At 43.9% G+C, this 18860-nt stretch overlaps 1 protein-coding gene across 1 annotated transcript in view; it reads right to left on the minus strand.

Annotated features, from left to right (window-relative positions):
• The window catches only part of hecw1a (HECT, C2 and WW domain containing E3 ubiquitin protein ligase 1a), a gene marked incomplete at both ends in the record, with an annotated part of 258365 nt that overhangs the window by 33630 nt on the left and 205875 nt on the right, over positions 1-18860 (minus strand). Inside the window, 7 exons of the mRNA XM_080751651.1 lie at positions 933-1030; positions 4886-4969; positions 6091-6187; positions 7419-7533; positions 12925-13059; positions 14532-14717; positions 15718-15839. Of these exons, the coding sequence (XP_080607777.1) occupies positions 933-1030; positions 4886-4969; positions 6091-6187; positions 7419-7533; positions 12925-13059; positions 14532-14717; positions 15718-15839 (837 nt within the window). The remainder of the gene's footprint in view (positions 1-932; positions 1031-4885; positions 4970-6090; positions 6188-7418; positions 7534-12924; positions 13060-14531; positions 14718-15717; positions 15840-18860) is intronic.

The raw sequence follows: 18860 nt of genomic DNA on the forward strand, positions 1-18860 counted from the left end.
GCGCGTGCAAGTGCGCACACACGCTCGTGCACGCACACACACACACACACACACACACACACACACACACACACACACACACACACACACACACACACACACACACACACACACACACACACACACACACACACACACACACACACACACACACACACACACACACACACACACACACACACACACACACACACACACACACACACACACACACTGTGGCCTGGTTAAAATTCCCAGAGGGCTCATTAGGCCAATATCAGTCCCTTAACAGCACAGTCAGGATCTCTAGCAAAGTGATGATTATGGTAATAGACGGTCTGTGTGTGGTTTTACAGAGGGGGCAGGCCCCAGGGAAAAGCTGAAATCTTACAGTAAACTACACTGTGCAGTCGGATCCAAAATACAACAGATGGCAACTACTAATTCATCCATTAGACTGGTTCACTTCTGATGATGTCTGATGTACTCGAGTAACCAGACAACTAAATTCAATGTAGAGCAGGGGTCCTCAGAGTTACTACAGGGGGTCCTCCAAATTTTGATTTAGTTTTAGTCATAGTCTTTTGAATAAAATGTAATTTAGTTTTAGTCATAATTTAGTCACATGAAAAGTATTAGTTTTAGTTAGTTTTTTAGTGGACTAAATTTCATACGATTTTAGGCGACTAAATCTACAGTTGATTTAGTCAACTGAAATGTATTTTGGCGGGCCTTGATGGCATCGTAATGACTGATTTTGCCCGTGGTTGTGTGCTGAAAATATCAGTCTACAAGCTCACAGTTGTCAATATATTTAGTCTTAGTTTTAGTCATCACAGCTTAGTTTTTATTTCGTTTTTATTTAGCTTTCGTCAGTGGAAAAAAACGCAGTCGACAAACATTTTTCGTCATAGTTTTAGTCGACGAAATCAACAGTGGCTGGAGGAACCTACCAGGGGAGTTCTGTGGCGAGGAGACGGGGGAGCAGCGAGGAGAGAAGCCGTAGCCCGGGTGGGTGGGGATGTAGGACATGATCTCCTCTTCAAACATGCTACACACACACACAACAAGAACACACATAGGATCTGGTTAGAGGCCCACACATTGTCACGATTGAATGGAACATCTTCATACAGGGTTCCCACACATCTTTACCAATTAATCTCTCAACATTTTTCCAAAACCTTTACAGAATATTTAACACGATTTCCAGGACTATATAACAATAATTCAGCTCAATAACGAGTCGCTTACTCCGATGCGCAATGCCTAAAGACAGGTAGTGTATGCCAGTGGTTCTCAACCTTTTCAGGCCGTGACCCCCGAAATAATCATATTTGAACTGGGGACCCCGGCACCCTGACGAGCACTAAGAGTTGAGGAATTTTGTATAACACGGTTCTATTGTTGCGAGGCGTTGTGAGCATGTATATCTGCTATTTTCACAATTTCTGCCTCTAATATTTGACAATTTGGCCAATGTTTAATTTATCATTTCAGAGGTAATAACAAAATAATAACCAAATTCAATAAACCAAAAGACAATAAATGGTAATTTTTTTCCAGGACCTTCCAGGACCCTTGATCAATTCCAAAACTTTTCCAGTACTGGAAAATTATTTTTCTAATTTCAAAATATTTCCAGGAATGTCATGACCGTGGGAACCCTGTTCATACTTTATCGGGGGACTTCCCATAAGTCCGAAGGTTCATTAGTCCTACATCTCATTAGTCCGAATTTAGTTAGGGTTACTGAGGGTTAGGGTTAGGGTTAGGCATAGTGTTCTTACCAGATTCGGACTAATGGGCTGTAGGAAACAAAGCTTTCGGACCAATGCCATGGCACCCGTTATCGTATGACAAAGTATACAAGTAGCGAAAGCAAAAGTAGAGAAAACAGCCAATCTAGGAGCTGATCGTGAGCTTGTACTGTAGATTGGCTATTTTTTTTTTATATATGTTTTGCCAGTTATAATCAACCTGTTGTGAGCTTGTAAATCGTCAATAGTTTTGCTACTGTTGGTCAAATCGACAAGTTTAGCCTATAATGGCATGCTGGAAATAGAGATGCCAAAAGTCTAAATATGTCTGTGTGCAACACATTCTCACCCCTAAAGCGTCATACAACCGACGCGTTGTCAAGTACTGTACTGCGTCGGACGATAGACGCTTTGGGATTGCCTACTGTTTCACGGGTTGGACGCATTGGGTGGTCTAAGAAGAAAGAAAAAAAAAGTAGTTCCCGAAGCGGGATTCGATACCGCTTTGAAGGGTTTACTGGTTTACCAGCCACCCGTCGCTACCGCTCACGCCACACTATAAACAACGGGGCCACGCCGTCTCAGGCGCCGATGAACGCTGAGAGCCGCCGCCGAGGGAGCGGTAGCGACCGAGTCGCCGCGGCGAACGGTGTGAACGGCGCATGAGCCGACTCAGCGGCGTTACCGAATTATGTGCCGTTATGGACAGAATAATAAATTTTGACCAGGGGACTGCTTCCGCGTCCGAATACGGCTCAAAGAAGGGACTACGTTATCATCCACGTTGTCAAAGATAAAAGCACAAAAAAAAAGGGAATTTCCCAGTTGTCTGGTTAGCTCAATCGGTAGAGCATGGTTACGCAAATCCAGGGACCGGGGTTCGATTCCCCGTGACGGCCGTCATCGTAAAATGTTCCAGTAAACACATGTCGGCGCATGCGTACTAAGACTCTCCGTTCTCCTCCTAAAACTCTCCGTTCGCGTCCGACCGTAGACGCAGTAGGTGTTCCCAAAGCGTCGCACGGGTGAAGCAGAATGCGAGTTGGGAACGCGTCGGGCGGGTGAAGCAGAGGGGGTGAGAGTGGGTTGCTGTGTAACATGCTGGGTGTCTTAAGCCCAGTCCACACCTACACAACTACTTGAACTGCAACCACTTGCCACTACTTGCAACTTGCAACCATTATTCCCAAACTGCACCGGTCTGCAACTGGTCAGTCCAGAGCGTTGCAATTTCTTGTAACTGGTTGTAAGTTGCGACTAGTTGCATTGGTGAGGATTGTCCTGTAATCCAGTGGTTATCAACCTGTGGGTTGTAGCCGATCTACATACTCACAACGCCTCGCAACGCAATGTACTGTAGCATATAGATCTGCTATTATCACAATAGGAACGTTTTATACAAAATGTAATGCCTCAACTCTTGGGTGGGGGGACCCCAGTTAAAATATGATTATTTAGGGGGTCACTGCCTTAAAAGGTTGAGAATCACTGGTGTAATCTAACAATATTTTCACCTTGTAATTGTGACTCAAATAAAAATAAAAATAAAAAGTTAGATAGTTAGTCAAATAATGTGCTGGAGCGTATTGGAGAAAAGAACAGGTTTTTAAGAATTCTGGTGTTTGTTATGTAAATGGTTGATGATATTATGCTTTGAATTTGTATGTGATCTCATTGAAGGGATGGAATGGAACATTCATGTACAGTATAAGGTATCATTTTACCTATACACCTTGGGGCAGAGTATACTATACGCTGCAGTATATATCAACTGTACCTTACAGTGCCAAATGACCATTTCTGTGAGCCATGGCTATGAATGTAAACACATACAGTACATTCAAATGTGCATCTGTAATACAAGATGAGGCATGTTTGTGGATTAACGGAAGCACAGAGGGCCAAACAAATGGTAGAGGTGAAGTCAGTCACATTCTCTCAATTGTACATTTCAGTTTCTCCCAAATGTTGTCATTGCCAACTTTATGTGTAGCCTACTATATCGACGTTGTCGGGTGGAAACCTCGTATCTCCAAGTTTCAAATGTGTACCTTCTTTCGCAAAGTAAAGCCCTGCTTCATCATACAAGGCCGTCGCACAAAAGTAGTGAAAACAGCAGATCGACATGCACACAACGCCTCGCAACATTTTTTTAAATGATAAATGCAAAAAGGAACGGTTTTGGACATACAAGGTTTTCACCCGACAACAACGATATGTTCCTGTCGTGTCACACTGCTAAACTCTACTTGTTGGTCTTGGGGAGGAACTAGACCAGGGGTTCCCAAACTTTTTTGTCTCAGGGCACCCCATAAATATTTGTTTTAATCCGAGGCACCCCTACATTATAATTTTCACTCCCAGCACCATATATTTATAGCATATCGTTGTTGTCGGGTGGAAACCTTGTATGTCCAAAACCGTTCGTTTTGTATTTATCATCTATAAAATGTACTTAACTAGTGAAAACAGCAGATCTACAAGCACACAACGCCTCGCGTTGCGAGGCGTTGTGTGCTTGTAGATCGGCTGTTTTCACTAGTTTTGTGTGACAGTCTTGTATGATGAAGCAGGGCTTTGCTTTACCAAAAGACGTACACATTTGAAACTTGGAAATACAAGGTTTCTGCCCGACAGTGACGATATTTTAGTGATTATGTTGCGAGGAAAATGCTGAAATAATAGTCATTTTGGTTAGAACAGACTGAAAATAACGTTGTACTTCAAGTTTCCAAATAAATTCCAAATATCATCAAATTATCTCGCGGCACCCCTGGACTGCCGTCACGGCACCCCAGGGTGCCCCGTCACCCACTTTGAAAACCCCTGAACTAGACAACCACATGACATGCGAGCCACTTCGTTTCATCTGACAGCGAGGACTTTTACTGGGGGTGCATAATGAGCACGATATCCCTCTCCCAATTCCACTCCCCTGCTGGAAAGGTGCCCTGACCAACCAGTGCAGCGACAAGGACACAATCCCCAGCCGGCTATCCCACACCGCGGACACAGACAGTTGGTGTTTTGTTGGAGCGCCGGCGAGCGCCCAAACCAAGCCGTTATAGGAATGGAAACCCGGGCCTTCGTGGCGACGGGGCAGGTGTTTTACCTGAAAATACCACCCCAAGCCGGTGGTATTTTACCTTAATAGGATGACCAGGTCGGCGTCACACGAGAGCTTCTCAACCCCCCGCGTTCCCTCCGTACGAATGTACTGGATTTTCTCCCTGATGACAACAGACAGACGACAAGACAAATGCTTTGCAGAACAGGACAGTGGAGAATGACAGCGTAAGAGAGGGGGTGGAGAGACTGACAACATGGGAACGTGGCATAATGGCAGAATTGACAATAAAGTCGAGTTGAGCTGAGAATGTTACGTGGATTTGTACCGAACCATTCACTTCTTGACTCCAGGCCACTTCTTGGGGAGCCCTATGTACAAACTCCTAAAATATAGTCTGGAACTGAAACGTAAGGAGTTCCACCAAGTTCCATCCGGACCAACACTGATATGATTACGAATCTCCTTTTTGGGAACACTATGGCTCCTTGTTGACATTACGGTATAGCACAATAAAGACACTGTGTTGCCATTGTTCTCTGCATCTGCCTCTGTTTTTTCTTTTTTTTTTTTTTGCTAATAATTTGTATCCCACGATTTTGCAACCCACTTTTCACCCAGTTCCAATATTGTCTAATGTAATCCTGGGTGCTACACTCCCTCAACCAACCTGGGGAGAGCAACAGACTGAGCTCAAGCTTCCTTCTTATGCATGAGGAGTGAGCAGGCCGCTTCTTTTCACCTGACAGGGGGGAGATTCCCCGGCTGGACGTAGCGCTTGGAAGGAACACGTTATTCCAACCAGTTCCTTTCCCCTCCAGCAGGCAGTATAGAGACCAGGATTACTGCATGTTTTTGTGAGGGTACATTTTTACCCTAGGAGACACGGGGAGAACATGCAAACTGCACACAGAAAGGCCCTTTCACCAACCCCACCTAGGGTGTGGGCAGACCTCTGTTTTGACGTGTTTACAAATACATTAAAAGCTAATGTTTTGCATCTTTTTCTTTTGTACCAAAAAACATGGTGATCCTCGATCTGCAATCCAAGGTACATATCATTGTTTTGGATCGTGTGTATCTGGTGTTGCGCAGTGATTAACTAATTAAGTACAGTACTCAAGTAGAGGTGCTTCCACCACTGTGGCCAAGTATAGAGAAGATGGATTTCAGTCAGTGTCACATCATTGTTTGGAGAGTACAGCCGTGGAGTGGACATCTGATTTGATTTACTAGGGATCTACCAAGGAGAGTGAAGTGGAGAGTGAACGACTGAACGTCTACCTCAGCGTGTGGTTTCTGGCGAGGCTGGGCTGTCTCTCCTGAAGCATGTCAAAGATGTTTGGTTGCCGGAGGAAAGCCACGATCTTGTCATTGTAAGCTGTGAACGAGCGAGAGAGAGAGAGAGAGAGAGAGAGAGAGAGACAGACAGACAGAGAGAAAGCGAGAGAGAGAGAGAGAGAGAGAGAGAGAGAGAGGGAGAGATAGAGAGAGAGAGAGAGAGAGAGAGAGAGAATAGCCAATCAGCAAGTAGAAACACAGAGACATTTCCCGCTGTATTTTGAAGGCTGGTCAGAGAGATTCCTATTACTTCTGAATCTGGGCGCAGGGCATTCCACTACAAAAGCTCCATCTGAATGGAACAATCTCCCTCTTTCACTCAGATCTGTTACGTTAACGTTTGGCCGCTTCAGGACTTCCTTGTACTCACATCTTGAAACAACGTGTTCATGCTTCTAATACTGATTGTATTTACTATTTACTGTATTTCCATTTTATGTATTTTTTCTATTCAAGTTAAAGTACTGTATTCTTCTCCGTTATTTTTTTTGGGGCTCTTGCGTTTTTCGGGCCGAATATCGGAGTGAATTTCGGAGTGCGTGAATAAAAAAATCAACCTCACGTTATGTCAGTCACGTTTGCACTCTGCCGCCCGTTTCGTATTTATTTTCGGACCAGGGTTGATTTTTTCCAATTTTCGCAGCTGTTGCACTGAGTCCCTTGCTCTCTCTCTCTTACCTCTCTCTCTCCCTGGCTTTTGGATTACGGATTTCCAAAACGCAACGAAAACACGCAGTGCAGTGTGCAACCACCTTAAGTCTTGTGTTTTTGTACTGTATGTATTTGTTCACTTATGACCTCCTCTAAAATGAGATGCTGCATCTCAAGGGGCGATCCTCTCAATAAATTCTGACCAAATTCTTATTCCTATTACTGTGTCAGTGGTGTGAGAGTGAAACAACGGCCGCTTGCACACGCGACCTTATACTTTCGGTCATGACCCACACTTCATGACCATAGGTGAGAGTAGGAACGAAGATAGCTCGGTAGACAGAGAGCGTTGCCTTCCGGCTCAACTCTTTTTTCTTCACCACAGTGCGATTTAGCGACTGCAAAACCGCTCCTGCTGCTCCGATTCTCCGGCTGATCTCTGATCTCCTTAAGTATCTCTCTCTAGGTCGTCCTCAGACGAGCCTTCCATCGTCGCTTCCAGTCATCCCGGTTCTCCATACATCCGGCCAGCTCGCTGGTGCTTTGCGCTCCTGTGTCTGTCTTGAGTACATCGGGGGAGAAAATCCCCCCAAAGATATCATCATCCTGTGAGTACTCACACGGCGCGGCCAGAGGCAGGGCGTCAGGCTGGTACTGACTGCGTATGGCTGCTACCAGGCCGTTGGCCGGTCGGGACATCAGGGACATCCCTCGACTCCTGGACACATCAGAGGCCTAGAGGGAACACATGCAAAGGATATCGTTTGACCCATTTACCATCTAGAATTATTGAATGCTTTAACCAGTGAAAAATAGCAGATATACAAGCTTGGCAAGCTTGTAGATCGACTATTTTTGAAAATGTGTGCAAATATGTATTTTCAAAGCGAACGTTTGTAACTCAAATTTTGCTTCTGGGGGGTCCCTGGAACTAGATGTTTTGAGATGGGGGTCCGTGGCCAAATAAATATCAGTTTGGGGGTCCTTCACATGAAAAGGTTTGAGAACCGCTGACATAGAGACAGACGGGCTCCTACAAATTCACGCCCACAATTGAAACAGCGGCCCCGCTTCGGGTAAGGGAGAACGGTGAACTGCAAGCCAGCCCATAGAAAGTCATTGCAATTCACCCTTGGTTAGCCTAATATTAAAATAATCATACACGAACTGAAGACTATATTGATATAAATAAAAATGTGTTCTCAAAAGTATGGCCTGACCCTGAGGCCATATCTTCTTGTTTGCTAAATACATGATGTGAGTCACGTTTAATTTGCCACTTGAATGGGTTACCCATAATGTTAACAGAGAAGAGGGGAAACGGCAGAGAGAAAACCTGTCGCTTTTCAGTGACATCACTGTCTTTACTGCTGTGCGTTTATGAGCGCCGACTTTGAAGATCCCGACCTTTTCAACTACAGAGTGGATTCTCCAGGTTAGTATTAATCCAAAAATAACCTGCAAGACTCCGTTTGGAAGAAGCGAGATGCGATAAATTTCCAAAAATAAACAGCCTAATTATACATGAGAGACAAGCATATCTGGGTATTGAAACCCTCAAGGGATGCGTTCATGACGTATGTACCATGCGACCACCTAAACTTAAGATTTCCAATGCTAGCACTTTTGACTCACAGATGAAGTATATTAAAGTATATTGTAGGTAGTGTGTCAAGATGACAGATATGCCACTTTAAAAAGGCAAAATTAAACTCATGGGACACTTTATTAGAACACAAAAAAAAAACGCTATGGACTCAGTAGTCAACCACTGAAATTATGATATTTCATGATGCCTCTCATTGGGATTGCATTGGCAGCTGCAGTTCACCGTTCATCCTTACCTGAAGTGGGGTCGCTATCACAATAGGGCGGCCATATTTGTAGGCGCCCGTGTGTCTCTATAGTAGTCTCTCAAGAACAGATTAACTGTGCTCCATTTAAGTGAAAGGGACCTTTCTTTGACGATGGCTGGCCAGATTGCTGACATAGAAACATAGGTTTTTCAAAAAACCTTAGAAGGATTCAAAAGACACTTATAGAATCGGGTCAAAATTCGAATTTTCAGGATTTTTCAAAAATAGCAGATCTACACACGCTGTGAGCTTGTATATCTGCTATTTTTCAATAGTTAAAGCATTCAATAATGATACACAATGATGTGTACCCGTTCTGAATGGGTTAAACATCTTTCTACATTTGAAAACATACTTCTGATTATATCTGTTGCGTGTTTGTTTGATTGTGCTGATCCAGTGCCGATCCAAAGCATCTGTATCGAGTATTTCAATGATTTGTCAGGCCATGGACCCCTCATCTGAGAGAAAGATGAAGCAGGGACCCCCCCACTAAACCTTTTCATTGATTTCATAGACTTGCGCACACGCACACACACACACACACACACACACACACACACACACACACACACACACACACACACACACACGCGGACAGACACACATATAAACATACTGCAAAGGTCCGTTTCTCTGTGGTTTTGTCAACTATGAAGGTTAAATAACAAATTGAGCTCCCATGTCCCTCGCAAAAATGCGGGCAAAATGTTTGACAGCTAGGGTAATTTTCAGTCTCATTCACTTACTATACACTATACTATAAAGGAAAAAAATATTCCCAAAGAATCTGCTTTAAGTGGGATGTGAGGGCTCAAACTAGGGGTTTTTAATTATTCTGAATCCATTGCAAGCATTTGTTTTGCATGAAAAACATTCCTTGGGCTAAAAACGGACCCAAAAAAAGACTGTGAAAAGTGATGACTCATCACTAAACCATAGTTTTGTTGTCCGTTTTTAGCCCAAGGAATGTTTTTCGTGCAAAACCTTCGTGCATTTAACCTTCATAGTTGACACAACCACTGAGAAACTGACCTTTGCTCTCGTGGTCACAGAAGTAGCGGATTCGCCCCAACTATTATGGTCTAAATATCTACAGAAGTGCTATACAGATTGGTTAAAATAAGTGTCAGATTGCAAACAAATCCTCTGTTTGGTTGTAGTACTTGATGCTGCGCACCTTACGCCTGGGTCTTGCAGCTATAATACCGCAATTGCAGAGTTGTATTGGCTCGCTACATTTACAGCAACTCTAAAAGGTTCATATTTTGTGCACCACAGCACAAAGAAGAAATCGTAACGGGTCATTAGGGTGCAATTTAAAACGGTGCATACCCCCGACCTGGAACAGTGGGCTGAACAACCACAGTTGTGTGATTCATATTCAGACACAAAGTGGATTTATTTTATTGCCTGCAGTCTAGCATACTCTCCTGTCACGGTGCAGGAGTACAGAGAATAGCTAACATTATTGAAGCAGCCTGAATCCTTATTGAATCTGTGCCGTAGAAGCAGGAGCAGTCTTTATAAATTCCCACACATAGTAAAATCCTGATTGTTAATCCAACTCAGAGAGCGTGCAAATGGAACCAAATGAACACTAAAATGTTTTTTTTTCTCTTATTTTTTTGTTGTTTGATTAGGGGAAATGTTCTCAATTTCAATACAGACTTGATATTAACACATTGACCGCCATTTTAACATACCTCCGTACTCCCACCTGCCATTCGTCTCCATAGACTTCCATGTAATTGGGTGTGCACGGATCATGCACACCCATGCCTAGATAATGCACCACGTGTGTCCACATTGCTCACAGCTTTCAAACAAAAAAATCCGAATGGAAATCCGTTCAGGCATTCATGAGATAACAGCCACTATGTTTAACAAAGATGGCTGCCAAAATGGCTGCCATGCTTGAAAGATGGGGTTGCTATGGGGGTTAAACATGCAATTTCGCGATTGCTATCATGCCTACTCCATTTTCTGGGGTCCAAACATTTTTTTGAAAAAAAAAAAATTTTGAAATTTTTTTTTTTTTTTTTTTAATTCTCGGGACTATCGGGCCTGGCGGGGAAAGACATTGGAATAATCTCGGGACTATCGGGCCTGGCAGGGAATGAGTTAACACATCGGGTGCCCACGAGGTGTCTACACGCCAATCTCTTTGATGTCTCTGGAGGCCCACGACGCGTTTGACGCGTTTTACAATAATCTATACTGTACTGAAGTTACTGTACATTGCTACCGCAATGAAGGCTCTACCACGGTGATCAAACGCCAACAATATGGGAAAAACACTACATTTCCCAAAATGCAGCGCGGTACACGTGACCAGGATGTGCAGTCTCCCTGCAGCCAATCACAAGCTTCTGTTCCTATCCTGCACTGCACTCTATCGTCCCCTCGCAGGCTCGCACGACCCGTATGTATCATGGATACTAGTATTTTCCCAGTAACGGAGTCTTGGCGGAGATACACGTAACATGGCGGATTCTTCTCCTAGTCTCGCTTTTTCAATCACCATGTTCAATGCGCGGTCCTTTCTACCTACCGTGACACAAACGCTGTGGCCCAGGTTTGATAAAAAGATGTCCTGACTGAAAGAAAACTTTATCGTAAAAATAAACAGGACATCCGTGGATTACATTTACTCGTATCATGGATACTATTTTCCCAGTGACGCGGCGGAGGTAATGTAACATGGCGGATTCCTCTCCTGGTCTAGCTTTTTCAATCACCATGTTCAAAACGCGACCCTTTCTACCGCCCGTGACACACACGCTGTGGCCCAAGATTGGTAAAAAGCTGTCCTGACTGAAAGAAAAGATCATTGTGAAAATAAACTGGACATACTTGGATTACATTTACTCAACGTATTACGGATACTTTTTCCACGACGCGAAGGTACGTAAATGACGTGTTGCCATGGAGACGATGGGCCCCTGCGAGGGTAAACCCTGAATTAACGTGGGCATCCGATGTGTTAAAAAGAAAATGTACTTTGTAAATTGTACGCATTATGTGCGTGCGCACGCATGCTCAGTTGTGCTTTGGTGTTTTCTTTTCAGGGTGGACGGTCATTTATTGACGTCACGTGCACGCGCGCCTTTAGATGTGTGCGTGTGCCTACATGTGCGCATGGAGCAAATAGAAACTACTGCGCTGCAGTAGAGAAATTAAAAGTTTGCTTTGAACGAACCTCAAACAGTAGGCTACCTACCACAGTAATGGAGCCACGTAGCCTATGAAGACGCACGCACAATGCACATACAATCACAGCTGGAAACCTACAGTCGGTGTTAAAGTAGCCGATCCATATGAATAGGGTAGCCTACTTGTGGGCTTGTGAATCTGGGGGAACATGCGCAAGCCCACCACTCACTGGTAAACCTGGTAAACTTGTTATGCAAATAGCCATTTGATTAGATAGGCTATGGTGTGTCGTCACTCGTATAGCCTATAACTCTATGGTTCTAGCATGCACTGTTCCGTGCCGTTCCTGCGCGTGCATGTGGGAAATACGGTATATCGTCCAGCCTCAAAAGCACTACTGCACGTTAGGGCATTCACAAATAGTGATTTTTAGTATTCAAATTATTCGACCTCAAAGTATTCGAATAGTCGAATATTCGACAGGACTGGCCAAACTGTCAAATATTAAAGGGGGCGTGACACGGCCAAAACAGCTAATTATGGCTATCAAATTAGCAATTTTTTTTAATGATGTCATGTACCCCCATGTTAAATTATCCAATCAAATGATGCAGTACAATCAACAGCCTATCACTGGGGGCTCTGTGTTGCTGCCGACAGGCCCATACAGCTACTGTTGATGGGCCTGTCGGCAGCAACAGCCGGCTCCACCCCCTTTCCAAACCGTTTCAACAAAGACCACGTGACCTACTGTACCATAATGTTACATTTCGGCCGGTGTCATCACTCCTTTAAGTAAGCAAGAGGCAAACATTGTGAAAATAGCAGATCTACATGCTCACAACGCCTCGCGTTGCGAGGCGTTGTGAGCATGTAGATCTGCTATTTTCACAATATTTATCTGCGCAACCGAGTCACATTAAATGTAATACCTACAATTCCAAGTGCTTGTCAGGGTGGGGGTCCCGAGTTGAAATATTTTTATTTGGTTTTGAGAACCCCTGGTATAGAGCATTAACAAATTCATCCACCAGGGCAACGTCGAATAGTGACTTTGATATTCGAATATTCGAATATTTGGTGAAAGCACTACTGAACGTGCGTAGTTGCGTACCTCTCCAGCACTGTAGCTGCGTAGTCTCTGGAGATGCTGCCTGTGGGTGAGGTGGTTGGGTAGTCGTCCGTTCTGTAGGGGGATGCGGGGGTCGATGAAGGTCGTCGCCCGACTGTTGTGATCCACAAAGAACGACTGTGACGGACCAGACGCAGGAAAGTAGAAGAAAAAAAAAACAGAGGGAGAAGAAAAAGATGAGTAAACATATCGACCATCGCGGTAGTTCAGGCAGACACAGCAGTCAGGGCCTGCACACTCACACACTCACACTCATTCTCCCTTCACTTTCATTCGCTAACAAGTTAATTCGTACATCCACACTATTCACGTTTCATACTTCATGCTCAGCATTGGTCACAGCTCTGTTCCTGTAGCTGTCTGTGATCAAACACCCTCCACGTCCTAGTCCTACTGTGCCATCTAAATGAAATGTATGATTATGTGCTTTGTATGCTGTTTTCTTATGCCGTTAAATAAGGGCACACTTGTACAAGCTCAGTGGCCTTGTGGTTAGAGTGTCCGCCCTGAGACTGGGAGGTCGGGGTTCGATTCACGGTCGGGTCATACCAAAGATTGTAAAAAATGGGACCCAATGCCTCCCAGCTTCAGTGATGTTACTAGGTTTTCAATGTAATGGGTCCCAGGACCCACAGGTGGTCATTCAAATGAGTCCTCAATACAATGTTTTCGAGCGCTGTGAACTTGTAGATCGGCTATTTTCAAAATGTTTGCCTATTTCTTATATTTATTTTACAATTTGGCTAATGTTTGAACTTAGAACTAGGATTTCTAAATACACTAGGCTACAGACACCCATTTAATTATATTTATATCACTGAGACCCCAATTTATATTAAATGTTAAAATACTAGAGTACAAATGGAACAGGTCCATTTGGTTCTATTTGTTTACCGAGTTACAGACCCATAAAGTTCTATTTGGTTCCTAACTATCATTTATCTGGGGACCCCCTGGAACTCCCTCAAGGACCCAGGACCCCACTTTGAGAACCACTAGTGAAAATAGTTTTTAGCTGTTCCAGGTTTAACTGATAATAAATCTTTACAGGGTTTATCTTACACAATACATTAAAAAACAAATTAAACTATCTAAACTAATATAGCAACTTAAGTAGAAGTAAATTATTTTAACATGGACTCCAATGGAGGCGCATCCCCGGGACCCCAGGACCATGACATGAATGAGTCCCTGGGCGACTTGAATGAGTTTTTGATGCGGGATGCGCACATAATGACATCACTGCAGCTTGGCAATCAGCATCAAGCGTTTGATCGGGGGGTTAGATCACCACTACTGATTTCCCAAGCGTGGCCCAAGAGACGGGTCAAATGTGTCGAACAAATCTCGCATACAGCAATGTACCGGTATGTGACAAATAGTAGGAATCTTAATGTCATGTTCATGCAATAACTCTGTATTTTAGGCACTGTGGATTAGTGTAATCTGTAGTATCACTGAAGCAGAGAAAATTTGTTCCTTAACACTTTATTCCCCTGACTTTCCATCACCCTTTACTCGCAAATGACAACACACGCACGCACGCACGCACGCACGCACTCACGCACGCACGCACAGTTCCATCGTACCTTCCCCTGTGGGTCTGTCTTGAGCTCCCAGCCCCGGGGCAGCTCCATCTGCGTGTCAGCGAACTTGTTGAGGAAGACCACCAGGTCACGGTTGTGCTGGTAGCGCTCAAAGTTCCTGGCGTCGCGCCGCACCTTTAGGATCATGTGCTTCACACAGGTACTGCTGGTGAACAGGCGGTACGCTACCTGAGAGAGAGAGAGAGAGAGAGAGAGAGAGAGAGAGAGAGAGAGAGAGAGAGAAGGAGAAGGAGAGGGGAAAGTATGGATTTCAATTTATGGACTTTTTAATACCTCTAAAATGACAATTTAAACCTTGGACAAATTGTCAAATATTACAGGCAGAAATTGTCACTCCTGTAAATAACTTTTTCATCCACGGCACCCTGAGTTACACTGTTCATTTTTAGAATCTTACATCATATTATATTGGAGAAGTATTCGTGTCCATCAGAACTGACTGAAAATAACGTTATACTTGACGTTTAACCACTTGAATCCCAGCATGCCCATTCTGGGGGAAGGTTTGGATGGAAAAATAAGTGCAGTGCAAATCAGGTCTGTTTTAAGCATAGTGAAGTGATATTGATGTAGTGATATTGATGAATTCCAAATATTATCCAATTATCTTGCGGCACCCCTGGACTGGCATCACGGCACCCCAGGGTGCCCCATCACCCACTTTGAAAACCCCTGCTCCAGGTTATGGTTAAGTAAGCCATGCCGAGCCTTTCGGCCCATAGGGTCAGGAGCCTATCTCCTGTTTGTGTAGCGTGAGGCAGCTTGATGTACAAGTACACCCCCTGGACATGACGCTAGCATGTCACAGGGAGGTTAGGGTAAAGGCCCATTCCCACTGGGCCAGATACAGATACAAAATATCTGTCTACATTGAAGTGGATGAGACTGGACTACCATCCACTTGAATGGACATTTTAATTTTTTTATCTGCAACAGATAAAAAAATATCTGTGTCCATTCAAGTGGATGGAAGTCCAGCCTCATCCACTTCAATGGAGACAGATCATTTTAATCTGTATCTGGCCCATTGGGAATGGACGCCAGTTTAGTTCCTGGAAAACAGCAGATCTACAAGGTCACAGCACGCTGCAGTGCGACACGTTGTGAGCTTGTAGATCTGCAGTTTTGCGGGTGTGCGTGCTGGTGTGTCATTTATTCCAGTACTCACATAGTTAGCATGCAGCACGGTGAAGAACTCTGGGTGTGTGACGAACTTGACAGCAGGTGACTGGAGGAGCATGGTAATCTTCTGGTGATTGACAGGTGAGGAGGGGCCCTCTCTCCTTGGCTCTACACACAGACAGACAACGTGAGACAGCCTTCTCCTTAAGTCATACATGGGCAACTGGCGGCCCGGGGGCCACATGCGGCCCCCACCTTCACTTAATGCGGCCCGCAGGTTAATATACGAATACTGATATATTATCGATTTCAGCTGTTACAATTCCAAACATGACCTGCTTTAATTCCTTCAGTCTATATTAGTAGCTTAATGACTAGTAATAGTAGTATTAAAATGTGTTTTTTTTTATGTCCAATGTATTTGTATTCAAGTTCATAAATTTAACATGAGTATATAATTAAATGTGTTTGAAATTAAATCAAAATGTTACATTTCAGGATTCCATTTAAAAAAAGAACAAAAAAGAATTTAGGATTCCAATTCAAAAGGAGCAAAAAAATAGCCGATCTACAAGCTCAAAACGCATCGCAGCGCGATGCGTTTTGAGCTTGTAGATCTGCTATTTTTTCTTCTTTTGTATGAGATACTAGAATGACAAAGTAGGACGTAGCAATATGCAATGTGGCCCTCTGGAGTGAAGGTGGAAATATAGTGGCCCTCACCATCATCAAAGTTGCCCACCCCTGCCTTACGTAATGCAACATAACATACCATAACATAACATTACACACATACCAACAACAAGATAAGACAGCCTTCTCCTTACATTACATTACATAACACAGCACACATACCAACACAAGACAAAGACCTGAACAGCAGATTTCTGGTAAATGGATGGTTTGGATGAAACTGCTGTCCAGCTGTATCTGTCTGTTTTTGTTTTCACGCTGTTAGTGGGCTGTTGCAATAACTTTACATGTGTCCTACTGTAGAGCAGGGGTTCCCAAACTTTTTTGTCTCAGGGCAGCCCATAAATATTTTTTTAATCCGCGGCACCCCTACATTTAAATTTTCACTCCCAGCACCTTATGTTTATAGCATATCGTCGTCGGGTGGAAACCTTGTATGTCCAAAACCGTTTGTTTTGTATTTATCATCTATAAAATGTACTAAACTAGTGAAAACAGCCGATCTACAAGCACACAGCTTGTAGATCTGCTGTTTTCACTAGTTTTGTGCGGCAGTCTTGTATGATGAAGCAGGGCTTTGCTTTACCAAAAGACGTACACATTTGAAACTTGGAGATACGAGGTTTCTGCCCAACAGTGACGATATTTTAGTGATTATGTTGCAAGAAAAAAAAAAAGAGATAACAGCCATTTTGGTTAGAACTGACTGAAAATAACTTTGTACTTCAAGTTTAAAATGATACTAAATATTTTTTCAGGTGTCCAAATAAATTCCAAATATCATCAAATGATCTTGCGGCACCCCTGGACTGCCATCGCGGCACCCCAGGGTGCCCCGTCACCCACTTTGGAAACCCCTGCTGTAGAGAATAGTTCTGATATGCCTAATAGAGGGATAGTCTTATTTATTTACCACAGCGCTGTGGTGGAGAGGGTGGAAACGTTCAAGTACTTGGGGGTGAACATACACGAGAAGCAGAAATGGGAGGAACACAACTTGTGGCAGTCGCAAAGGCACAACAGCACCAGTGTTGTACCCAAACGCGTTCAATGAACGATCGTCATGAACACGTTCATATGTTGGGCGAACGGGAACTGAACGCTCTGTGTTTCCGCTTGATGAACGTTATTGTCGAACGCGTTCATTCTGACGTCCGTGAACGGCGCTCGTCGGCACGTTCGACCCGTTCGTGCGGCGGTCCGCGGTCGCCTATCCTCTCGTCTTTCTTTGCATTCACATTCTCCAGCTGCAGGCTCGCAAACCTCGCAGAAGTTGATTATGTGAGTGCCTGACTATGGTGCCTGAGGCCCTGAGCGGTGCTGTCTGCAGCTGTGTCTGTGTGCTTCTCTTTACATGCGCAGAGTCTCCTCCTCGTTGTCTCCCACCCAATGTGTTGCATGCCGAAATAGCTGATCTGCAAGCTCACAACGCATCGCATCCACGAGAAAACGTGAGCTTGTAGATCAGCTATTTTAACCCTTTCCAAGCCACGGGGAGCCCCTTAATGTTAAAACCGTAAAATTATATCGGACATCTGAGCAAGGAGTCTCAGCCGCGCCGTACTTTCCCAGACTTTGTTATTAAAACCGGAATAAATGATTTTGATCCGAAAATCGGCGATCGTCTAACCTTCCCTAGTCACCGCTCGTCCATCGGTGGCTCGTGGCTGCTCTGACGTGAAACAGAAGTGACTCTCATGGCCTTTCCTTCTTCAGCCCTTCCTTCCTCCCACCCACTTGTTGTTTAGACGATAGCACTAGCAGAGCTGGAGTGCTAGGTGCTAGGCTATCCAAAGTGGTCACATCGACTGTTCAGTCACTCCTGGACTATTATGCATGGATCGTTATGCGCGCGGATCGCGCACGCGAAACGCACGGGGAGATCGATGCTCGGCCAAAACCACCACTCTATCCCAATGGAGATCGAGAAAATCACGGTGAGCTAATGACCTGAAAAAAAAAAAAAAGAAAAAACAACGGTGCGGTCCAAGAAGGAGGGGTGGCGGGCTCATGTTTATAAACATAATATTATGTCTCAGATCACAATACAATAATAGAAATTTCACGGCTAATCTACCAACCACCATTCTATTTTGGCTGGCAAACTGTTAAGCAACGCGGACAGTCGTTTAGAAACGCCTGCCTTCACAATAAGGGTGAGGAAGACTGGGCACTGGGCACCTAAATATTGTGGGCACCTCAATGTTAAGTTGGATGAAATAGGCTAATTGCTGTGTGTAGTTCTATATGGGCTGTGTCAATAATTTTGACAAATAATAGCTTGCAGCAACGTCTAAAAATAATTAATTTGAATAGCCAAAAGTATAAGAATATTATGGTTAAAAAAAGAACGAAAAATATTTAAGTTAGTTCATTTTGGGGAACCATGAACTTTAGTTCAAAATGTAGAATTATGAACTATGAAATTAACTAGTTAATTTTGGAGGTTTTGAACTTGAACTTGAACTAGTTCATTTTGAAAGTGAACTTTTTCCA

Source organism: Nannobrachium achirus (genome assembly GCF_963921795.1).
Source record: "Nannobrachium achirus genome assembly, chromosome: 21".
NCBI classification, from domain to species: Eukaryota; Metazoa; Chordata; class Actinopteri; order Myctophiformes; family Myctophidae; genus Nannobrachium; species Nannobrachium achirus.